Source organism: Gobio gobio, assembly GCF_949357685.1.
Source record: "Gobio gobio genome assembly, chromosome: 18".
Lineage (NCBI taxonomy): Eukaryota > Metazoa > Chordata > Actinopteri > Cypriniformes > Gobionidae > Gobio > Gobio gobio.
Genome location: NC_137111.1, coordinates 37,778,136 through 37,804,681, shown reverse-complemented (window position 1 = coordinate 37,804,681; position 26,546 = coordinate 37,778,136). Strand labels below are relative to the sequence as shown.

At 37.3% G+C, this 26,546-nt stretch overlaps 1 protein-coding gene across 2 annotated transcripts; it reads right to left on the bottom strand.

Moving 5' to 3' along the window:
- Nucleotides 1–279: 279 nt before the first annotated feature.
- On the bottom strand, nt 280–26,254 carry loxl3b (lysyl oxidase-like 3b). 2 transcript variants are annotated; one of them, XM_079843081.1, is made up of 15 exons: nt 26,080–26,100; nt 22,239–22,574; nt 21,978–22,141; nt 20,151–20,368; nt 14,615–14,822; nt 14,322–14,502; nt 13,681–13,835; nt 11,586–11,756; nt 8,692–8,847; nt 6,802–6,961; nt 5,529–5,772; nt 1,907–2,022; nt 1,689–1,825; nt 1,476–1,587; nt 280–1,028 (listed from the first exon to the last, which is right to left on the bottom strand). In XM_079843081.1, the coding sequence occupies exons 2-15, from the start codon at nt 22,564–22,566 to the stop codon at nt 955–957; spliced, it is 2,424 nt and encodes an 807-aa protein (XP_079699207.1). In that variant the 5' UTR covers nt 22,567–22,574; nt 26,080–26,100; the 3' UTR covers nt 280–954. The 2 variants fall into 2 exon arrangements, with proteins under 2 accessions (XP_079699207.1, XP_079699206.1); XM_079843080.1 differs by lacking the exon at nt 8,692–8,847 and having other exon boundaries at nt 26,080–26,254.
- Between the last annotated feature and the right edge of the window lie 292 nt (nt 26,255–26,546).

The following is a 26,546-nucleotide window of genomic DNA, read 5'->3' as shown; positions in this document are numbered from 1 at the left end:
GAAAACAATCCATTCCCCCACACTGGAAATGCATGCCGTTAACCAAGTTTAGCCTGTGTAGAATCAGTTCTGCTGCTCGACAGAGCAAGATACATAGAAAAAACTGAGCCGTATTGGGTCAGATTGTCTGTACAGTATCTGAGACTGATAAACGACCCAACGCAATGACCAGAGGTGTCATTTTCTCGTCAAAAAGCATGTTGCTCCCCCAGCTCTTTACGCTTGTAAAGGAATGACTACTAATTTATTATATGTTTAACGGCTCATGAGACTTTAAATACTTGAAATGATTTGTATTACAACTTTAAATACTTTATTTTTCATCTTTAAAAGTTGCCAGTGACATTAAAGATTCATATTTTACTGTAGCTAAACACATGAATGCATAAACAGGGCAGTGTGTAAAAAAAGGCACTGAAGCTTTAACAAGTCATACATAAAAGACCATTTGAAAGTAAAATAGGAGCCTACATTTAGTCAGAGCTTTGAAGCATAACATACATTCACACTTTGCAAACAGCTTTTAAACACGAATGCTCATCTGGAATACGAAACATTCAAGTACTTTTAAACTCACAGAGACAGCAGCACATTGGCTGTGTGCATCAATAAGGCTTTTTAAACCTTTAAGAAAATAAGCACCTGATTGCACTGTAAACACACAGAGCAGGCTGTACCACTGGACGGCCTGAGGCAAATGTTCATTTACATCTAATCTTCACACTACTTTAGCCAAACTCTGTGGCCCAGAGTGTCTTTTGGAGTTCTGTTAACTAAATTAACTACAGGTAATGTCATACTTTTGGTTTTAAAACACTGGATATTGTAGGTTTTAGGGTTAATGTAACTGAGACGATAATTTATGGCTGGTTTGAATGAATAAATATTTTACTCTGGATTAACCTACATGTTAGATTGTCTCAATATGCTAATTAGTTCAATCTGGTGATGTGATTATACGATCTGGTTGTTAAGTTGTCCAGGGTATTTCTCAAACTTCTTCTCCGCCTCCTCACTGAAAGCATCACCTGAAATGAACACATGGAAAACGAAATCTTTCAGTATTTGACAATCAATGGGAACACTTTTCCTTTTTAAATAAATTCCATGTAATTTTGACAATATTCATTATAGCATACTACCATATTCACTTACCATATTTAGTTAATAATGCATATTGCTACAACAACCACAACCTTTTTCTTGAATCATTATTTGATCAGACTGCCAAGAAAGTTAGTCAAAAATGGGATTATATGAAAAATAATTAGTTTAAAATAAATAGTTTAATGACGATATGACACCACTTTCTCAATAATATACGATGTCATTGCATCGTTTGAGGTCACGTGACAGGAATGTAGAACACAACTGTTTGCATAATTCTGTATCTTATACTACTTTTAAAATAATATATTGCAGAGAATTCCGTAAGTAGAAAGCGATATCAATTTTCTAGTAATTTTGAGGCTTACCAATATGGCAATTATGGAGCCAGATCCTGTGGCCGTCATATTTGCAGTTACATTTCATTGCATTGTTTGTGAAATCACTCTCAGCAACCTCATAGTTAGGATTTATGACAACCTAGAAAAAAACAAGCAAGCAAAAACAAGTCTAGATACTCTTGAATCAATAAAAGACATGTTTTTGGTCATTGGGACAATGATCTGACCCCATTCTCTGACCTGAAGGATATAATTTCCTGGTTTGACATCACTAATGTCGATCCACTGGCAATCAATGTCATGGCGATACAAATCCCAGCATCCCACGGTGATGCCCTGCTCACCAAAGTTAGCACACTCGTATCTCTTGGAAACACCTAGAATGAACACAGATTTTTAAATCACTGATAACGTGTCTAGCTGTACATGTTTATGGTGTGTTTGGGAGTGTGATTTACCCTCTTCGCAATCGGTGTCCTCCAGGCAGAAGCTGGCTTTGTGTCCTTCTGCCACTTTAGTGCCATTGGCAGACATCAGGTCATAGTGTGTGAAGATGTCCATACTATGATAATGCCTGTGGAGTCACATACATACACACAAATCAAACATATATAAACTTGTACACCCTTATCACATCAGAACTGACTGAAATGAAACCAGCTAGAAAACCAGCTAGAAATGTTTTGTTGTGGGTCAATTTGACCCACACTTGATTTTAAACAGCTTTAAATGCTTAATAAACGTTTCATTTTGGCGAAACTTTAAATGCAAAGTCAAACAGTAAATTAGCTGTTTCTTAATCTATTTGATCAGTCAAAAAATCTGTGAAATTATGTTTTTTATTTTTTTTAAATTAAAAATCTCAATTACTAGTCTGTTGCAGTGCTTAAAGGGGTCATGAACTGCGTTGTTTTATTGTTTTATGATGTTTCCTGGGGTGCACTTATAATGTTAGAATGATTTTTACATCAAAAAATTTCATAATTTATAAATAAAAGGCATTTTTCCTACCCTGATTTTAGCCCTCTGGCTTGAACGCTCTGTTTTAAAGGGCATGTCTGCTATGAGAGTTCAGTGTAAACGCCCACTGCTGTGATTGGCTAACGTCTTTCCATTTGAAATAGCTAAGTATTTCTCTTTCTTTTAGCACGTTTTTACTATACAGCTCTCATAGTTAACTAATCATGAAAAGTGTTGCATTACATTTAGATCTATGGCATATATTAAGATCGTGGCATGAAAGGTTGCAGAGATGAACATTGTAGCCGATCACACACATGTTGAGGGCATGAAAGCAGTTTCTGTACACTAATGAATGCTTTCATCTTCACTATCAGTGCAAACGTGATATAGTTAAGAGATTTGTTTAATAAAACGGGAGTCACTGATAAACTCTCGCTGTTTGATTGACAGCTGCTCCAACTATTGCAAAGGGAGCTTTCTTTCTTTCTTTTCATTGATCGCTTTCTTTATAGAATTTAATCACCGTTAAATAACAGATTATTTTCATCCTACTAAGGAAACAACGCAAGTTGACGTTTAGTCACTGGTTTGATTTACTGACACATAAAACACATCTGACTGTACATGAATCATTACATTTCAGATCAGGCATTAGAATCAACACAGTTACTTTACATGTATTACTGTCGAGCCCAGGCACTGCACAATATTTTGTAATCCTCAACAGCATGTTTATTGCTTGGTAGCTCGATCTGGTTTAGTACCACGTAGGCCTATGTTACCTATGCTACTTATTCTATTGCATGTCATGCGCGAATCGGTGGGCGGGGCTAAACAGGCAGTGATGAAGTAGACGTTGATCTTCTTCTGCTTGCCTCCCTTGGACATCATAGATCCCCACTTTGAAAAACCTGTCGTTTGCTGGGCCTGGTGTCAATAAAAGCTTTTATTGGACTAACAAGGAAGTTTTCAGTTCTGAAACTTACAGGATATTCTTATAGTATGAGGACCACTTATATGTAAAAAACTCAAGGAAAATTTGATTTCTCATGACCCCTTTAAAAGAAGTGAGATCAACCCATTTTACTTCCATTTAAAGAGCTCCTATCATGGAATTTTGAAATTTACCTTTCATGTAGTGTGTAACATAGATCTAAGTGAACAAAAACATCCTGCAAAGTTTGAAATATGACAGTGCACCGTATATATAGTTATTTTCTTTCAAAAGTAAGAGTCGACTCTGAGTCATTTTTAAGAATCGTTAGAAGACCGAAGCTTTATCTCTGACTAGATGACGTCAACTTGTCAAGTTATTTGAATACGATACGCCCACTTATTGCGCTCCAAGACGCCAGTGAAAACTAGAAAACATCATGGCGACGAGACGCTGTTCTGAAGTATGACTCAAAAGCAAACTTTTTTCATCTGCCCAAGGATGAGCATTTGAAGACAAACCATACATCGTCGCGATTGTGTGTTTATTAGTCTTCAAATGTCTCTATTTGCATGTTTCGCAATCTCAGGAAGCTTTTATTATGGACTTCTATTATGGCACATGGTATCTTCTTCGTCTGTCTGTACCGTATATGGACTACATGTGCACAGAGCGCCCTCCGGCTGCCAGTATGAATTGAAAACAACACATAAGAGACTCAATCGCTCATGATTAGGCTATATCTGCGCATTTTGAGGAAGTATTGAATAAGTATAAAAAATACTCCTCTGTTTAGAAATTTGACACAGACATATGAGAATCTATCAATATGTCTCCTCATCTGCACACTTTTGAACTAAAAGCCCTGAGGGATGTTGATTTGTCGCGAGTCTTCGTGAGGAGAATAGAGGAGTTTTTTTATGAATGAGATCAGCTGAGGCTCATATTACAATCAAATGGTACCGACGCGGTTTTCATATTCATAACTCCTGACACATATTAACAAATTACTGTCACTATAAGACTTTGATGGGCGTTCCGTTTCCGAAAATATCTGCACAGACTATACCAATCACAACTGACTGGGTCATCGGACCAATCACCGCAGATTAGCGTCACGTAAAGGCGGGGTTTTGAAAAGTGAATCACTAAAGGAATCATTTGAGAATCGCTGTCAAAACAGGTAAAAAAAAATGCATATTATAAGAAAACTAAAGTCTTTTTTGTCATTGCATGCATGCAAAACTGTTGTTGGGGATTTCTAAAACAATATTTGGAACATTTTAAATGCCATAATAGGTGCTCTTTAAAAAAAAGCAGAGGCTATTTATTTACACCAATTACAAATAGCCTATTGATAAATACTATTTACACTAAGTACAAATGTTAGATACTATTTATACTTGGTTGTAACACCTCAGTGTGCAAATAGTCACCATAGGTATACATAACAAAACATCAACAAGGAAATTGTTTCATTTTGTGTCTGTGCAGCTTATTTTAAACAAAATATGTGGGTAAAATTCACCCCAAACACAAAGGAAGGAACCATTTTTTTAACACCATAGGAGTTCGTAATTTCTCAGATTTGATATGTTTCATCTCTGACATGTATTTCCATGAATCCTTAGTTCTTTTTTTTTTGTAGTGATGATTTTGCCAAATTTATGGAAGCTAGTTTCTGCCACGGAATAAAAAATAGAAAAGGTAATAGCAATTTTTATTTCACAATATAGATTTACCCTCAAAATTACGAGAGAAAAGTCAGAATTTCAAGTTTATTTCTTGCAATAATGAGAAAAAAAGGTCTGAATTGTGAGATATAAACTTGCCATTTCGAGAAAAAAATAGCTCGCAATTTTCCTTTTTTTCCTCAGAATTGTGATTGTAAACGTGAAATTGCAAGTTATAAAGTCTGAATTGCGAGATATACTGTAAATTCGCAATTCTGAGAAAAAGAGAATGATTTGTGAGATATAAACTTGATATTCCAAGAAAAGCAGTCAGAATTGTGAAATTTTGCAATTACCGTTTGTATTTTTTTATTCTGTGGCAGAAACAAGCGTTCATATAAATTGCATCGAAACCAATGACCCGCAACACAAAAGGTATACCCAGATTTTCAACACAACATAAATAACAATTAATTTACTCTAAGGAAGAAATTTTAACAGTATGGTTACCCGTGACATGCGTGCCAGACCCATGAGTGACGACCAGCTTTGGGCCTGAAGTCAGCTCGTCCGATGTTGTGTATCTGTGAGGAGAAGCGGAGCAGGCGACGATGACCGTAAGGCCAGTTAGCTTTAGCAGCGCTCTTGGACAGACAGTCCTCCTCTGCTGCACAGTACAGCATGTGTAACGGCCGGTCCTCAATATATGTTGTCTGCTGCACTAATGGTGCGTTCAGCACTAGATCTGATGCAGCTGAGGAAATAAATGTATACATATCAAGATCAAGCTACAAATTGCCAGCATGCCATTTCAGAGTTAAAACGAAAGTTGATTTAGAATTTTGTTTCTATTTATATGGCATTGCACGTTGGACACTGAACTGGATTTCTGAGGTTTTGTTGTCTGAACAAACAGTTTTGCTGAACGTACAACAGTTAAGAAAATGATATGCTGTCTCATTTGTATACATAATCCAGACAGGTGTAAGTCATTTGAAGTCAACCCTTTGCCATGTGAGGTTCACTAATTACAGCCTAGTGCTCAGAGAAAGATAAACAAGACTGACCACAGCTTTAGGTCTACCATCAGCAGCAGACTGACCGTCTGAGGAGAGAATTCCAGTCATCCATAAAAAATATTTTGAATATAATGACTGACTGTACTAGACTCTGTACAAGATTCTGGAAATTACATTGCTTTTATACAACAGCTCCATTATCAAGAAGATAATACTGAGTAACCTACATTTTAGACACAATATTGCCAATTACTTTGTCTATTTTGGTTTCGATTCTATAATGAATCAGGGTTTTTAAACAAATCGGTTGAGTGAATGATTCAGTGACTCACTCATAAATACATGCGAAATCGCATATTAAGTAGGAACTGCATTTAATTAAGAACCTACTTGCTACATTACTACATTTGTTATGTGACTTTTTAGCATCTGTTGCCATTCACAAATCATCTCCCATAAGATAGTAAAGTGCCCATAAGATGCACACTTCAGAATCTTCAGAAGTAGTAGGTCATCCGGGTACTTTTCGCCTACTGTTTTATGAATAATACTATGAATTTGGACAGGATACTCTTTTCCCTTTGCTATATAGTAGGAAAGTAGGCATATTTGGACGCCCAGATGAAGAGCTACAATCAGTGAAAAGTCCCGGTGCTGTTGGTCTAAATACCAGCTAATATCAGCTGCTCAGCCAATCAAATTCGAGGAAATTTTAAATGTGTTCATATCACTTTGTATCCGTGTGTGCATGTTAGATTACTTACTTTCTGAGCAGATAACTCCTGCTGAGAATCGTGCAGTTACTTTCTGGCAGTTGACCGTTCTGTGGTGTTGGCACTGGCTTAGAGACATCTCATCTCCAGTACATTTCACTCCGCTCATAACCATCTCTGTCACGTTACTGCTATCCCAATACCATGTTTCCTTAGCAAACACACATCAAAACAAACAAACAACAAACACAGACAGACAGTGATAAGTAGTTTACTATGAAGAGAATGAAATGGTCATAAATTCATTGGACTTACACCAACACAGACCTATATGGAAAACATACCATTTTCCAAACTATTTGAAGATTGTACTGTTACGTTTCTTAGACTCCTTTCATGTTAACACCTTTTATACTCAAGAAAAAATTACAACAATTGTGTGAATTTCACAAAAACATAACCAAGTAACTTTTTTTTTTTTTTTGCATAATGGTAATGAGGGAATTTGTGAGAAATGTGCTTAAAGGTATAGTTCACCCAAAAAAAAAATTTTTTATGTTTATCTGCTCACTCCCAGGGCATCCAAGATGTAGGTGTCTTTGTTTCTTCAGTAGAACACAAATGATGATTTTTAACTCCAACCGTTGCAGTGTGATAGTCGTATAATGCATGTCAATGGGGATATTTTAGAGTATGAGAGCAATGAGAGTAAAAACACATAGACATACGAATCCTTATTAAACCCTGCGGCTCGTGGCGACACATTGATGTCTTAAAACACGAAATTATTGGTTTCTGCGAGAAACCGAACAGTATTTATGTTTTTTTTTTTTACCTCTTATCAGACAGATGTCATCTAGTATTCCCAGCGCCATAACTTCCGGCGGATAAGGTCAAAATACTGGCGCGATCAAAGATATATATATATATATATATATATATATATATATATATATATATATATATATATATATATATATATACGTAAATGTCTCATTTGACCGATCCCTGCAGGCACTAATGAGAAATCTATGTATATATCTATGATCGCGCCGGTATTTTGCATGTATTTTGACCTTATTCGCCGGAAGGGATGGCGCGATAGAAAAAAAATGAAATAAATTTTTAAATATGGATATTTTTCTTACACAAACCCATCGATTCGCTTTATTAACACCCCGGAGCCGCGTGGAGCACGTTATTTGACAGACAGATGCATTTTTTATGGACTTTTTAAAAACAGAGCAACTATTACTGCTATTATAATGCTTGGATTAGCCAGAACATTTTTAATATAACTCAGATTTTATTCATCTGGAAGAAGAATGTCATATACACCTCGGATGACTCGAGGGTGAGTAAATCATGGGCTAATTTTTATTTTTGGGTGAACTATCCCTTTAATTGTCACAATTTTGGTTCTAAAAATGTATTGCCTATCATTTCTTTCTTTCAGGGGAAAACATGACCTGGTCACACTTCATCTCATAATTAAACAAATTTTTTTTAAAGAAGTTTATTTATTATGGTAATGAGAATTTTTGGGGAAATGTGCTGAATGTCATGAAAATAATGTCACATGCAAAATATATCTTGGTCCTAAAAATATTATTTCTGTAATTTCCTTATTTTGTGGCAAAACATGACCAGGTAACACTTCACACTAAAAGAAAAAAAAAAGAACAAATTGTATTATATTTTATTTTTCAATTGTTATGAAAATAAGGTCACAATGCAAAAAAATCGTGGTCCTAAAATATTATTTCTATAATTTCTTTCTTTTGGGGTAAAATATGACCTAGACATGTGGGCCAACTTCACAAAACAAAAACACGGCAAAGCATCCAAACCGTCAATGGTTGTTCTAGTCTATACAACTAATATCCTGAAAAATAAAATAAAGCTGAAAACAGCTGCTTCTGCGTCAGCACATGTACTCACTGTAATAGCATGCATGCTGAACCCCAGCCCTAGCTGCCTGCATGCCACCATGGCCTCTTTGGTGGTCCAGCCCTCACTGCATACACTGCCCCACCGCTGCCCCACCCGCACCTCCACTCGCCCTTCATACTGTGAGCGCCCACCTGACAGACGCACCTGAAATCACAACCTACGCAACGTCAAACACACTCATATCTTACCACGCTCACCAATCTGGTTCCTGCCATTCGATGCTTACCCACATACAAAGACAGACATCCCTGCTGAAAAGACCAAGGGCCTTATTTATAAAACACACATACAATCTAATCAGATCCTAAAAGAGCATCCGTACAAACTTTTTGACCACGTATATACCAGTAATCAAAATAATATAAAAAACATTGTTTATTAAAAAATGTGAGATAAATAGACAACCACAATATGCATTAAAGGGATAGTTCACCCGAAATGAAAATAAAGCCATCTTTTACTCACCCTGCTGTTGTTCTAATGCCCTATGCCCTTCTATCTTTTTCAGACCTCAAAAGCAGACGCTCCTCCATATAATGGTAGTCAATGGCAACCAGGCTAAAACTTTACAAAAAGGATACAAAAGTATCACGCAATGATACAGTGAGACACGCGCCATATATGGAAAGTGTTCAGAGGCATACTATAAGGTTTTGCGAGAAAGAAACCGTATTATTCAGTCAAAATACTGAGCTCGTCCTTTACTCTGCGCGCGTTCCTGTGAGTGTGTGCGAGCCGTCAGCAGCCGCTCACGCAATGTTGTCACGACAGCCGGTACACAACATTCACTTCAGGAGGTTTACCTTATTATTAGTATTATTTCTTATCATATACCTTATAGAAAGCACGAGAGTCGCGTTTGTTTCTATTGAGCCTGATTTCTCAAAATGGTGCGTGTGTGTGCTTATCCTGGGTACCATGACAACAGCTGCTGACGGCTCGCACGCAACACGCGCAGAGTAAAGGCCAATTTATACTTCTGCGTCTAGTGCACGCAGAGGGTACGGCGTACCCTACGCATAGACGCGTTGGATACGCCGTACCCTACGCCGTAGCCTGACGCGCACCTCTCCAAAAATGTAACAACGCGTCAATTCTACGCGGACCGCAAGCGCTGTGATTGGTCTGCCAGAACCCTTCCCTCAGGTCAATAAATAAATAAAAAATCAGCGATAGGAGTGTGTGTGTGTGTGTGTCCAGAAATTGGATGATAGTTCCTTACGTCTGCTATAACACACTATTTTGCAGTCCAGCGATTCTTTATGGTAGTAAATAAATACATAGATCCGCTGAATATAGTTTATTTATTTTCTCATTAAAACCAAAGATGTTAATCAGTAATTGTATATCAAGAACAGGGACACATTAGGGTATATTTCGTGAATGAAGTCTCCGCAACAACAATCGCTTGCTGAGCCACCGCTGCTGAAAACAGCGGCCACGAGCTCCGCATGGTTTCACAAATGCATTCCAGCGCCAGATCGCCTTATTTAACTTTACTAATCAACTAGAGATGCTTAATTTGTATTAGATACAACAACTCAAGCTGCAAGAAAAGCCGCTCTCTCACTGCTGCTGATATTCCGACATGAATGTACAGATTCTACACATCAAGCTGCTTCTTCCTCGGCTGTTGTCTTGATTACACCAACATGCCCGAGGACACTGCCTTCTAGTGTCTGCATGTGGAATTGCACATTGACGCAGACAACAGCGCAGAAGTATAAATGCTCACGACGGCGTCGGCTACGCGCGTAGCCTACGGCGTACACTACGGCGTACACTCGACGCAGAAGTATAAATGGGCCTTAACAGCTGAGCTCAGTATTTTGACTGAATAATACGGTTTCTTTCTCGCAAAACCTTATAGTATGCCTCCTGAACACTTTCCATATATGGCGCGCGTCTCACTGTATCATTGCGTGATACTTTTGTATCCTTTTTATAAAGTTTCACTGCCATTATATGGAGGAGCACGTGCAGGACGTCTTTTTAAAAATTCTGCTTTTGAGGTCCGAAAAAGATAGAAGGACGCAGTGTGAGTAAAAGATGGCGTTATTTTCATTCCAGGGTGAACTATCGCTTTAATAGTGTTATATGTGCAAATTTAAATATATATGATTTCTAAAAATAAGTGTAATATAAGTGTATAATTTATTACTCACTTATATAAATTAAGTATGTAATATATATGTTCACATTCGTCTTTGGTCATTTCTCAGCCATTTCTCTTTCTACAGTCTTTCTACAAATGCTTGCTCATCCCCCATCATGAGTGGATACGCCCCCCTATTGCTGATTGGCTGCTTTTGGTGCTCTGTGGATTGGTCCACTTAGTTTTTTTCTCCTATTTACACAGCTATGTACAAATGCAATATTTTTTTCACACAAATATTCACACAATTTTTCTGTTTAGGTGTTGATTTAAATGTTCAACAGCGCTTCTCAGAAATCGCTTACTGCACCTTTAAGGATAATTATTTGGTCTCTGTGTGTGTGTTTAAAAATCGTTCGTAGGAACATTTTGGAAATTGTCGTTCATTCACATTTAGGATCGTTCTATGCATGTCTTTATAAAGGAGGCCCTAGTAGAGAACAGCATGGCTGGTTAGTACTAGTTTGGTGTTGGTCTAGCTAGTATAACCAAGTTGTTCTTTAGCAAAATGTGGCTAGAGCTGACTGATCTTTTCAGCAGGGTTTTTTTCCTTCTGTCCCTCTACAACATGCACTGACTGTTTTCATGTGGTTTTCAAAGTTCAAGGCTTTGAATAGGTGTGTGGGAGTGTGTAAGCCAGCACCATCTGATTATTTTCGATGGTAGCACAAAGTTCCAGGCATTGTTAGCATGCAAGTGTGTGTTGCTGTTACTGTTAGCATCCTACTTGTAGACCATGGTTGGCGTACCCGAGGCCCAGCTGCCTGCACACAACCATGGCCTCCTCAGTGCCCCAGCCTTCTCCACAGATCAGGCCCCAGCGCAACGTCCCGTTGGCCTCAGTGTATAACACCTCCACACGGCCCTCATAGCGAGTTCGGCCCCCTAAGATGCGCACCTGAGCAGGGCACAGCCAGGGACAAGAGGTAAGAGGGAGTAAAAATTGGATTTTAGGGGAGACTGGGGCTAACTGTCACACTTTTTACTCTAGTGAATATCTCTCAGGTTGTATTTTTGTTTGTATGTTTTAAAAGTCAGTTTTGGCTAAAACTGTTTTTTCAGCAGCCATTACTCAATGTCTGCAGTGTCACATGATCCTTCAGAAATCATTCTGATATGCTGATTTGTTCTTATTATTATCAAAGTTTAAAATAGTTGTGCTGTTTAATATTTTTTGTGGAAACCGTGATTTTTTTTTAGGACTCTTTGATGAATAAAAAGTCCAAAAGAACTGAATTTATATATATATATATATATATATATATATATATATACACACACACACACACACGCCAATCAGGCGTAACATTATGACCACTTCATATTTCTTAATATTTTGTTGGTCCCTATTTTGCTGCCAAAACAGCCCTGACCCGTTAAGGCATGGACTCCACTAGACCCCTGAAGGTGTGCTGTGGTATCTGGCACCAAGATGTTAGCAGCAGTTCCTTTAAGTCCTGTAAGTTGCGAGGTGGGGCCTCCTTGGATCAGACTTGTTTGTTACTCGATTCGAGACTCGATTGGATTGAGATCTGGGGAATTTGGAGGCCAAGTCAACACCTCAAACTCGTTGTCGTGCTCCTCAAACCATTCCTGAACCATTTTTTGCTTTGTGGCAGGGCGCATTATTCTGCTGAAAGAGGCCACAGCCACCAGGGAATACAATTTCCATGAAAGGGTGTACATGGTCTGCAACAGTGCTTAGGTAGGTGGTACGTGTCAAAGTAACATCCACATGGATTGCAGGACCCAAGGTTTCCCAGAAGAACATTGCCCAAAGCATCACACTTCCTCTGCCGGCTTGCCTTCTTCCCATAGTGCATCCTGGTGCCATTGTTTCCCAGGTAAGCAACGCACACGCACCCGGCCATCTACGTGATGTAAAATAAAATGTGATTCATCAGACCAGGCCACCTTCTTCCATTGCTCCGTGGTCCAGTTCTGATGCTCACGTGCCCACTGTTGCCGTTTTCGGGGGTGGACAGTGGTCTGCATGGGCACCCTTACTGGTCTGCGGCCATGCAGCCCCATACGCAACAAATTGCGATGCACTTTATATTCTGACTCCTTTCTATCAGAACCAGCATTAACTTCTTGAGCAATTTGAGCTACAGTAGCTCGTCTGTTTGATTGGACACAGCGGTGAAGAGGAAGAGATAATCAGTGTTAATAACTTTACCTGTCCCATAATGTTATGACTGATCGATATATATATATATATATATATATATATATATATATATATATATATATATAGAGAGAGAGAGAGAGAGAGAGAGAGAGAGAGAGAGAGAGAGAGAGAGAGAGAGAGAGAGAGAGAGAGAGAGAGAGAGAGAGAGAGAGAGAGAGAGAGAGAGAGATAGTGTGTGTGTGTGTGTGTATGTACATATACATATGTATAGTCTATATAGTGTGACAATTATCCCCAGTGACCCCTACATGCATAACGGCAGTTGTAGGACCATAATGGTTGAGGTATGTTATTATCTGTTGAGATCAATCATCATAATTTGCAACAGATTAATTTAAGTAATTGTCTCTTGATACAGACAATGATACCCAACACTCCAGTCATCCATTTCAAATCAAAATGAATATTGAGCACAGCATCAATCATTCATTTGATCAGTGCTGTGTTCTCCTTGAATTGAGAAACAAGCCAAAGATGTAAGTGGGTGCAATATAGAGTTTCTTTACATGTGACATAAATGAACACATGTAAAGATTCTAAGCAATGCATATAAACATACTAATTTGGTATAACAAATACACAACTAAAAGAAGAAAGTTTATGAGTGCGAGTATGTGTGTGTTGCTCTGACCGTCTTCTCATAGCCCATATATGGGACATTACAGCGGACTGAGGCATCTTCAGTGTGTTTGCAGTCCTCAGCAGTGATGTTTTTATAGCGGCAGTTCAACAGAGAGCGCTCATGACCTGTGCACTGCACCTCATTCATATGGATAGGCCCCAACCCTGAGAGAAAACACGGAAAAAAACTTAGTGTGCAAGGACCTGTACCTATGTAAAACAGTGGTCCTAAAAATATTACAGCACATTAGATAGGCCACAATTAAAAATGTATGAATGTCGCTATACATTTCCAAATTATTTATTCACTAATGAAAGGCTGGATTACACTACATGTACATGACTTTTACAAAGATCACACATTACCAGTCTTTCATGTCGTTCAGAACTTAAGTACACTTTTTAAAAGTGTACTACAGTTTCCTGGTCATTATGTATATGGCTGCAGATTGTAGCAACTGACCAATCAGAATGAAATATTCCAGGCAGCCAGGTAATAAATGAGGCAATTTATAACATTCAGTGATGGGTTATCTCTGATGACCTTAGATATGAGAGTCCAAGTCACTGATCAGGTAATAAGTCATTCCGTGCATTCCAGCGCTGCAGGCAAAAAAAAATATTTTTTTGGGCTCTCCTTTCCATTCTCACCTTGTCCCATGCGGGCACCTGTGAGGGCTTCTTTGGCAGAGCCGAAGCCCAATTCTCTGCATACAACGCTGGCAGAAAGCAGATTCCAGCGATCATCACAAACCGTCCCCCATTCACTTCCCTTTAACACCTCGACACGGCCCTCGCCATGTTTCGCTCCACCCTTCAGGCGTATAGAAGACTGATGAAAAGGAGAGGAAGAAACTCTTTAAAATAAGTAGTGACCACAGCGCTAATGAAATGCGTGTAAAAGTGAGTCTTTTGCATGTGTCATACACATGAACACACTTTACCGGCATCTTGGGTTTCTTCCTCATGGCAGTGCTCTGTGTGTACAGTGGACCAGGTACACAGCTGACCACAGCAGGCATTCCTCCAGGGCATGACTCTGTGGCATTGCCATAGTTAAACTCTAGAGGACATGCAGCCAAGTGCACTTCTGTGCCCATGCATGCCACTGAATGAACCAGGAAGTGATTCTTCTGTCGCTCAGCATACAGCCTGAGAGAGGAGAAGTGAAAGAGACACTTTCCATGTTTACATGCACGTCATTTTCAGATTAAGGCCCATATACAGGTTAAGCCTTTATTCTGAGAAAGATGTTTACACACTCAACAGCTACTGCAATATTCTTGTAATTTAATTAGCATCATTTCTATAAGCCACACATTCTTTTTCTCAGATTTTCTTAATGGAAATATTGGAGGTGCTTGCAACATTTTATTAATATTGGACAGTAATTGAATAAACTCCTTAAATAAACATCCTTAACATTGACATACAACAGCACAGCAAAATTGCATAATGTTGCATACCGTTCAAAGGTTTGGGGTCGGTACAATTTTTTTAGGTTTTTAAAAATACGTTTCTGCTAACCAAGGCTTAGTTTATTTGATCAAAATAGAGCAGTAATATTGTGACATTATTACAATTTAAAATATATATTTTTCTATTTGAATATATTTTTAAATATCTTTTATTCCTGTGATGGCAAAGCTGAATTTTCCGCATCATTACTCCAGTCTTCAGTTTCACATGATCCTTCAGAAATCATTCTAATATTCTGATTTGGTGCTCAAGAAACATTTGTTGTTGTTATTATTATTATTCTCAACGTTAAACAGTTGTACTGCTTAAAAGCCACAATATGTATTTTTTCGCCGCTAGAGGACACTTATTCAAAACAAAGGCATAGCTTGATGATGCATTGACTTCGCGGAGCTTTTTTTATGCCGCAGGCGATCTCTTCCGCTCATGCGTATGTTGGGTAACGCAGTGCTGTTATATATCATATTAAATTAATTTGAGTGTGTTGAAAGTTATGTTATTATGCTAATCTGTGCGTTCGCTCGGCGGCTACTATGAGACACTTGTTGCACACTGCAGTGCACTAGATCGATATTAGGCACGGTAAAACATGGTACTCACTGTAAATCAAGAAAACGAGATTTAAACAACAACTAACTAACTGTGTTGAGCTATATAACAATGATTCGTTTTCTGTCAAGGAATGTATCCAAACAGTTGCTCACCTGTCTAATAAAACACATAATATATTAAAGTCTTTGGAAATCGAGGGTAACGCGGATATGATGTCTTTGATAGGCGACGCACGGAAATGGTCCGTGTCCTGGATAAAATTGCTTATTTCTCTGGATTTAAACATTCTTGGAAACATTTGGGACAATGTAAGTACACAAGTCAACAAAATATATAACATCGTTCTAGTAGTTTTTGGATATTTTAATCCAAAAATCTTACATATTGTGCCTTGAATATTTCTGTGGAAACCAAGATCATTTTTTTTCAGGATTCTTTGATGAATAGAACGTTCAAAAGAACAGCATTTATTTGAATGAAAAATCATTTGTAACTTTATAAATGTATTTAATGGCTCTTTTGATCAATTTGAAGAATTTAGAATATAAAAAACCCTTGTTATTAGCGACACCTGTGGCCATTAAGTGAACTGCAGCTAGCAACTTTCCTCTCAATAACAAAATAAACACAACAAAAATGATAGCAGTGAGAAAACAGCAGTTAAGAAAGCATCTGATCATAGCAATGTGGACATGTTTGCACCATCTTTGCCTCTGCATCATGTTGACGTATGAGGTAATTAAAATTACACTGTTATGATAGTTTGATTATAATTTAAGCCTATATTTGAGACCATAGACTATATAGATCTGGCTATGTTAGACTGTAGTTTGAATGAATCTGTTTTCTTTGCATGACACATTGGCATGACCGTACAGAATGGCTCTCTCTGCATTGTCCTGAACATTGTATAAGCATTCGTTTCATGTATCATTGGACAGAAGAGGCTCTCGGGAGCACACCCTAGGCTCTATCTCTGTCTTCTCTATCTTTTAACCAATTTCTATCATTTGTTAGAGGTTTTGTATAGGCCCAAGAATCACCCGTAATGCAACCTTTTTGACAGGTGACGCATTTGGATTTAGAGAATAAAAGAGAAGGTTAGAAAGGTCTGAGGCACGAAGGCATTATATGTTCCCCTTTTTACCAAGGTTACCTTTTAGCTGCAGCTGATTTGCCCGGTTTAGGCTTAGAGCTAGTTTTAGTGATAGCCTTAGCTTTGGGCTCCTGCCTGTAATGCAAACATCCGTTAAGCATTGAGAAACACTCAAATGTCCATGACAACATCCATATACATACCAGCTGCATGGGAAAGAGGGAAATGAGATTGTTTAACAAGATGCAGTGCGGCACAAACCTAAATGAATAATTATTTGGTATACAATAATTATGTTAAGTGACAGTAACAGAAACTACAAAATACCACATCAATTTTTAAAAAAAAGTTAGTGGTGATTTTACTTTCCCATGCCTGTTATATCCACATTGAAACAAGCACATTAGAAGCGCACATATCTGAGGTGAACATGCAGGAAGCAGATTAGCAGAAGAAGGGATTTCTGTTAGTATTATTATTACGAGCGTGTCTGTTTCAAGATATCTCCCTCCAAAGCTGAAAGCTTTTACTCTAGCATAAGCACAACCTCATCTCAAAACTATGTGAGTAAAACTAACAGATGGTAATAAGTTCTTCATGGGGAAATGTTTCGTCCACCACTCTCTCTCAGACATACACACTCACTCACACACACTAACATCTCAACACAACTCAATCACAAAATAGAATAGTTGACTAAAACACGTTAGATTGAAGTTAGTATAGAGGATGACACACACTAATAGTGCTGCGTTTAAGATCACTACTAAAGCCACGCTATGTGCTTCAGTCTTCTAGGGAAAGAAGAACACTACTGGTTTCTTTCCCTCAGAGATAGTACCTGGCCGCTGTTACTTTAACTTTAGCTTTTGTCTCAGCAGATCTCTTTCTGAGATGCCTGTTGAAAACAGGGAAATGGGGTCAAGCACACATACACACTGTCTCCTGCATCTCTCTTTCTCTTTGTCCACTTCAGGCTGTTTGGGAAAGATGGAAACACAGATAGGACAGGTTGTGTAGCATAACCATAACCCTTACTTAATAGAAGTGGTCATACTCTTGTAAAAGAAAGAAAGAAAGAAAGAAAGAAAGAAAGAAAGAAAGAAAGAAAGAAAGAAAGAAAGAAAGAAAGAAAGAAAGAAAGAAAGAAAGAAAGAAAGAAAGAAAGAAGTTTGCTTCTTTGTATTGAAAGTGCACTTGTATTGTACGTCAAAATGTAGATTTAAAAGGAAAAAAAAACTGTATTTGCAGATAATATAATATTAATTAAAGGCCAAAGTGAACTTGAGTATACTTTCACTTAACACACTTTTAAAAATTGCACTTTGTAATGATGTCAAATTAAAAGTTTTATTTTAAAGTATATTCTAATCATTGTTTTAGTAATCTTTTGTTAAAGAAGTACACCTTTTTTGATGTTTTGACTAACAAACAAGTATACAATAATTATCATTGTTTTTGTAGTTTGTTATTCAATATTACATTTAATGTTGTATTTTAAAGTTACATAGTTATATCTTAAATTCTAAATTGCAACTTACAACTTTGTACAACTTACAAATACATGACAAGTTTCAATCGAAATTACATTAAAGTATATTTTAGTTTACCATAAATGCTTGTCAAATTCATCTTGATAATGTCAGATAACTTTGATAGAAAGGTATGTAATGGATTACAATCAACTATTTAAGTACAAAATTAGATAATACCAATTTAGGTCAACCAATTACCAAGCAATGCTTCATTTTGTTCAGTCTGTGGTGTAAAAGGTTGCATTAGCAATTCAAGAAACAACACTTAAGCAAAACATGGTCAGGTTAAAGTGTCTGAATAATTTTGGTCCCACATTTGTATCAATTTTACTTGTAGTCCAATGTATAATTTACAATGTATAATAGAATTTTTCGGTATAAAATGTCACAGTGTACTTTATTTTGCTATCCTCACTTACATAAATTAACTATAGTGTCCTGAACCCACTAGTAAAAAATTATATCTGGTGTTTGAATAATTTTTGGTTTGACTGTATGTGTCCGAAAAACATTACATTAATACTTAAGTATATTCGGTTACACTTTACAATAAAGTTTAATATATTAACATGAACTAATAATAAACAATACTACTACAGCATTTATTAATCTTATATAATGTTAATTTCAACATTTACTAATACAGTATTAAAATCAAACGTTGTTTTTGTTAACATTAGTTAATGAACTGTGAACTAACATGAACAATGACTATTATTTTTATTAACATTAACAAAGATCAATAAATACTGTAACAAATGTATTGCTTATTGTTAGTTCATTAATACATTAACTAATTTTAACAAATGAGACCTTATTGTAAAGCGTTACCGTATATTTCTTTAAAAAATACATTATTTTCATAATAAGTACTCTTTTTTTTAAAGTATGCTAAAGTGTACTTCTTTTTCACAAGGGTATTTAAAATCAATATGTATACAAATCATATTTTTCCATATTTACTATTTTACCCATATTCTGACCTGACCAAATCAAATAAAGTCATAGCGTTTCAGAAAGAAACTTCTTTTGCTTTTTGATCGATAATAAAAACATAAATCAGGCTGTTCTTTTATTATCCTGGAATTCAAAAAGAAAATGTTATTAGTACCATTAAATTATTGTTATTGTAGTTTTTGGGATATTTTAACGGAGCTTATGGCATTTTTTCGGATTCAGACTTTCTGAGGTTATGGAAACATCATCAGTCACAGTGTGCCATTGATTCAAGAATGTTGGGTTGGTAATGATGCGTACATGCCATAGGGAGATGGGTTGAGAAATGAAACCTTTATGTAGTCTATAAAACAACACATGGGAAATAAATGCAGACAGACATACAGTGGAGGCACACAGACGTCCTTTAAGCTTCTTCTCATTATCAAATCTTCACTGGTTGTCTTGTCTAAGTGTGTAAAGCCAACAAATGGCTTATTCTCGTAAGTGGAACATTCTTGTAACATTCCACTGGATTTGGGGGATGAGACCCCAGTTAGTGTTGTACGTCTATGCAATAGTTTCCTTGTCCAGATGTTTGTCTGTGGTTTAAACTGTGTATGTTGCTGAGCTAAACTGCATTTCACGGATGACTGAGAAAGTAAACATAATTTCCTCTCACATTGGCTAAACAGCCACAGTAAAGTGAGATGCCACACACACACAAACACACACACAAAACATATGAATACACAAATGCTCAAATCAGACTAGTAAGTCCAAATATAAGTAAAGTAAGTTGGCCAATCGCAATCCTGACGGATAAAATTAATTCCCGCCCTACATCCTGTCAGAGGTCTTCAACATGTCATGAACACTCACTTGTAGAAGTTCTTGTTGACCTTCTTCTCGTGGGGGAATCCCATCATGCCACACACCACTCGAGAATTTTTGGGTGTCCAACCATTATCGCAGATCTGAGCCCACCCGTCCTTATTCTTGACTTCCACCACTCCCTCAGTGACCGGCATCCGCTTAGTTGCCATGGTGAACACAGGACGTAAACGGACCTCCTCCACTTTATTCTCATCTACCTGCACCTGAGAGAAACGCATAACGCAAAGAATAGAAACTATGTGGACAGTCAAACAAGAACAAAGAGTGAAGACGCATGTGAGAAAGCGGTGCTTGGAGTGCTTCCTGCATGTTAGATCATGGTTATTATTGTTAACTAAACCTAAAATTCTTTTTTTTTGTTAAAAACCCCCTGTGGTGAAAAGTTTTTAATGTTGTTTAAATGTCTATGTGGTGTTTTTAATATGCTTTAAGACAAACCATGTGCAAATTCATAAGTCAACACCATTGCTGAGAGTTTTCTCCTTAAAAGTCCAGTGAACCAAAGACAGTTTCAAAAACACGTTTTGAAATCGACTGTGTTTCAGATGTCACAAACTAGTACCTTGTAACCAATCATTTCAATGTGCGGGTGGGCTTTAGCATATCGTCATTACTGTGCAAAAAGGGAGTCACAACAAAAGCCATACCGGTATATTTTTCTGATCGTGCGATATAGCGGGTAAATTATGTATATGACGTATATCACGATGTTATGATGAACTATATGCCTTTCTCCACTGACTTTTGCCCGTTGTTTAAAGTTGTTCAAAGCGTTTCTAAGGATACTGATTTTTAGAAGGTACACTAAGATGGAGAATGGGAACATGGTTTGTGTAACACTAGCAACACATTATTAGCTGTTTGATAACGTGGTCAAGCAAAAGGCTAATCATAATAATTACTGTTATGTGTCCAACCTTGTAAAGAATGATACCTTTGTGCAGCGTTTACCACAGTAACTTGAGTAAAGTTGAGCGAGTGGATCTCTGAGCTCTGTGAGTGAGTGGAGGCGGGGCTAATTTGCATATTCATTTTTCTGCGTATTCTAAATGAAGCATTTATTCAAGTTATTCAAGCTATTTAAAGATTTTTAAAATTTAAATTAAGCATTTAATGTCACTTTTTTAACCATATTATTTGCTGCCGACCTTTGATTATCCAATTTAATCAAATAAGAAAAAAAGTACTTTAGTTAAACATCACATTTGTGTTTAATTTTTTTTCTTGCTTAAGTAAGAGTGTTGGGTGTGTTTGAAATCACCCCCTATACCCTCATTCACTATTCCCTAGTACATTGCTACTACTAATATAGTCAACTTGAAGGAGTATGCTATAAATAATTATTTTAAAATCAATTTATACCTGTATCATATTACACTGTATAGCCACATTAGACCAGAGGTTTGGAAAATGGATGCAGGAATTCATTTGGCGCAACCGTCACAGTCACTACCCTTATTTAGTACCATATTTAAGGGTATAGGGGGCGATTTCGGACACAGCCTTGAACTTTCTTTTCCAGCGTCCTATTCTTCTGCAATCCAGAATGGCAGCACAGCTGAAAGGTTTGTTTGAGCTGCAAACTCTACTGTACAGCGGCAGCCACAAATTTGCCTTTTCTTCAACCTGAGGCTTATTAATTTCATTTTTATTTTTTTGTTATTAAAAAACAAACATGCAAGCCCAGCCCAGCCCAGCCGAGAAAAAGTAACATAACGCAGTAACACACTTACTTTCTCAGGGAGTAACGGAATACTGTAACACATTACTTTTAAAAGTAACTTTCCCCAGCACCATTGTAGGGTCCTTTACCTCTATAACATTGGAGTCCATGTATCCCGGTAGTCTCTCATCTTTACAGATCACTCCAGCGTCCTCATCATGAGTGCAGTCACTGTTTCCCCAGCCACGAGACTTACACACCGACACACTCCTTTCACTGCCACTGCACTGCACATTGTCAAGCCAAATCTTCCCTGAAACAAACACAAACTCTCTGAGCACAAACCAGGCATGCAGAAATCGCTTTATATCTGGTCTGAGTAAATGTGCCAATGAGTGCAGGCACATTACCTGTGCCCTTGCCATACTTGGCGCTGTGTGCCCAGCCCGTGGCAGACACAAAGCCAAGCTGGCGACAGAGGACATGGGCATTGGCCAGTGAGAAGTCATCATCACAGATGGTCCCCCATTCGTCTTTATAAAACACCTCAATTCGCCCCTCATTGTGTTTTCTGGGGAAACCAGACAGGCGGAACTTCAGAGTCTCTGGTCCCTCTGCCGTCTGAGGGGTCGGTGTGGGGCTTGAGCGTACTGGCGGTGGGGTTTGGGCAAAGCATGATTGAATCCAAGAATTAAGTAAGAAGAAAACAACGTGTAACGACCATTGACACAGCTCCATGTGTGGCTCTACAGTAGGGAACAGAAACAAAGAGGGAAAACACAGTTACTGTTGTGTGAGAGTGAGTTTGTATTGATTTGGTCAGTAACATATGGTCAATACTGCATGCTGGTCACTCTGCTTATTCTTCAGCAAATTCAACTGGCTGAAGTGTTAGCTAATTAAACCTGGGAATATGTTTTGCTCACATTTCACAGCAAAATTGTACATTGCTTAAAGACAATTTAAGTCACCATGAAATCAAAATTGACAATTCTTATTTTTTAAATGGAATATTGCAGTATTCATTGAATGATTTTTTTAATGAATTTTCACGTGCCCTCATAATCTTTAATCAAAATAACTTCCCCTTCCATCTCTTCTCCGAAGATGTATTTACCGGCGCGAGGGCAGGACATCACAGCAATAGCAAACCACAACCATCCAATCAAATCCCGATGGACAAAATCAAGCCCTCCACTACATTTTTTTCTTGTTCAAGAAGCTGAACATTTTCACATTTGGTTATACGTCACAAAAGGGAAGAAAATACTATCACAACTATTGATTCCTGTCGACATTAAGCCTATTTTTAATACCATCACGTTTTTTTTTTGCCATGTGACATAATTTTCAAGATGATTAAGCACACCCCACCCTAAATTCTCATTACCGTAACCTTCTTTCTAATTAATGTAATGTAAAAAAAAAAAGACTGTTCACTGAAAAAAAGTGGTGTAGGATTTACTTTGAAACAATTTTCACTCAGAAACTGCTAGTAAATTTCATAAATAAATACAAAGAAATGGCAAGAAACACACCGAATTAAACATGAAATAGAAAAAAAGTATTTTCTTGTAAAACATACTCCATTAATCTTTTTTATTTAAAGTAGTAGTACAGTTACAATAATTAGGAACTAATGACAACCACCATGGAAAATAATTGGTATTAAAAAAAAAGATAATAATGTTTTGTTTTGTTTTTTTCCGGGGGGCAAAATTTTGTCTCAGACATGATTTCTTGAGATTCATTCAAATCAAAGGTCTGTTCATGTATCCCGGATTCCCAACACACCCTGGGGTACCCGCTGTATTGTAGAAAAAGTGAGTAGGGAAACAGACAACAACTGCATTTGACACACACATCCCAGTTTACATATACTTAATAATTTCATGTGTAAGCACCTATTTTTATATTTTGAACACCATGAGCTGTTTCAGGGTTTACAGAAATGTACATGAATTAAACACCTGGCTTAAATTTCTGCAATAATAATAAAAAAAATCCCTTGATTCATCAGCCATTATTACCAGCTGGTATATTGGCGTTAAAGGAAGCAATAAAATATGTAACTGAGCCATCCACTGACTGCATGTGTGATTGACATGAGGTTTATCTCATAATGTTTGTAGACGGAATAGTTTAAACCGTTTGTATATAGTACAACATGGCACAGAAATTGTGATGGTGTTGATATAACAGCCCCTCACCAGTGCTGCTATGGGATTTCACTAATGTAAGTATGTAACAACAGCTTGACAGACAAGTCACTCTGGAGCCTGTAGGCCACAGAGGAATGTAAATCTTGAGCACTGTTGCGCTGTGAGCGGGTACAGACCCGTTACCCAAACACATGTCCTTCACCTGTCAGCTTTGGGACTAGAAGGCATCTTTGCATTACCTAAATTTAAATATCAAGTAAGCCATAAACACAAACTTAAATCCATAGAAAAACTTCACTAACTCCAATGAACTGCAAGATGAGTTTGGCCTTTACATGCAGATCCTCATATAAGGGAGATTCCCTAATATTTATTTTAAATATGGCCACTTTGGTCCAGTGAACTTTAAGAAAATAAACTCTTAAAACTCACTTTTCAGTCACACTTTATATTAGGTGGCCTTAACTATTACCATTTGATACAACAAACATGTTGATGCATTGTAATTGCATTAAAAGTACTTGCATCCATGTACACCAAAATCTAACTCTAACCTCTATAATCCTAACCTTTTACTTCCAAATCTAATACCTCAAACCCATTAGCAGTAAATGTTTTGTTAGTAGTAAAGGCCACCTAATATAAAAGTGTGACAGCTGAGCTGGGCATATGTATCCCAGAAGAATTATTTCATTTCTGTTATGCATCACTGTGTCATTTCCACCACACCTTTAATTATGTACTATGGAATTGACAGCTATGGAAATCAAATTTTAAACATTTTTGGGTATAAAATGATAAAATATAAAAACTTAGTATAAAAACTTTGTTTTAAGAGAATTTCATAGTGAGCATGTATGTATCATAAATACACAAGTTTATTTTCATACTTGCCCAATGTGTCAAAATGACACACAATTGTTCACAAGAGATATACATCTACATTTTACATCAAATGTCTCGTATTTCCTTTGTCTCTTTTGTAAAAAATTAGCCTACTAATTCAGACTTTCCAAATAGGCATATTAAATCTATATAGTTGTATAATACAAGTCTTATTAGTAATTTCAAGAATGTTACATGCGTAAAACATGTCAAATGTCTCCAATTGACAGACAAACGACTTTTCCTCCCGTGAATGGATCCAATTATACAAGGTAGTAAAGAGACTGGCGCGCAATTGAAAACAGATCTTCGGTAGCTCAGGGGCACATGATTCGATAGCACGTGAAATTATAATGGTATGTCAACTGTAATTATACTTAAATCAAATTAACAGCATTAAGTACACGATCAAATCGTCTCATCTGTAAACTATATCAAGTTGAAATGCTTATATAAACAAATCTGCTGAGGTAACGGCGAGACGCAGCCAGATCTGGATCTAATAAGGTATGTGGAGATTATAAGGGTCGTGACCTATTTTTTTACGGTCTATGGTCGTGACTCGAGGACCAATTTACTATTTAACATCAAGTTCCTAAACATGTGACGGCGAAATGCAAATGTTTATGTATTTATTTACAGCGACTCCAAATCTGGTTCAACGTCTCGGACCGTTGAACTCTGCTGTCCATTCTTAAGAAATACAAGCGGATGAGGAGAAAAGAAACTTCCGTTATCAGTATTCTTTGAAACATGTATAAGCATTCATAGCCTATAAAGTAAAAAAAAAATGCAATGACATCTTTTATTTACAAAACTGAGATAAATATAAAGTCTAGTTTAGGCTACTGCGTCCCAGGGGTCGGTTGCATAAACTGCTTAGACTAGTCTTAAAATTTAGTCGTCTATTTTTTTCTTCAAGACTGTTCTTAACTTTTTAAAGTCAGTTACATAAAAAGTTAGCTTGACTAATTACTAGTGTGTCAAATTAGTTCTTAAGACACTGTCTAAACATAATGGCTAAGTTTATGCAACTGGCCCCAGCTGCTTTCTGATCTCGGTGCAAGTTAACAAGCCATTCGACAATATTTGACACTTTTTCCACAAAAGAGTAAACTTTGCAATATACTCACAGACGAATAAAAAGACATTTAACGTAAGATGTTTTTTTTTTTTTTTCATGAGAGTTCAGTTTTTCCCTTACCTCAAGTTAGTCGGTTTCACCCCAAACAGTTTGTATTTATGCACAGAAGCCGAAAAGCATCCAGAAAATAATGGGATACCTGTTTCAGGACCGAGACTTTATACGAAGCAAAGAAAAGCACCTAATGAGCGGTGATAAATGGCTGTAATGGCAGTGAATTGCCAGCTGGACAGTCGAGAGAGAGAGAAAGAGAAAGAGAGAGAGAGAGAGAGAGAGAGAGAGAGAGAGAGAGAGAGAGAGAGAGAGAGAGAGAGAGAGAGAGAGAGAGAGAGAGAGAGAGAGAGAGAGAGAGAGAGAGAGAGAGAGAGAGAGAGAGAGAGAGAGATGGGGAAAGACGGTGCACAGGGCGAGCAGGAGGGAGAGGTGGAGCTGACTCGTGGACGACTTCACACGAATAAAAAAGGGGCAGGATTTATTTGAGGAAAAACACATAGCCCTTTCACAGTTCAGGAAAAGATTTTCCTACA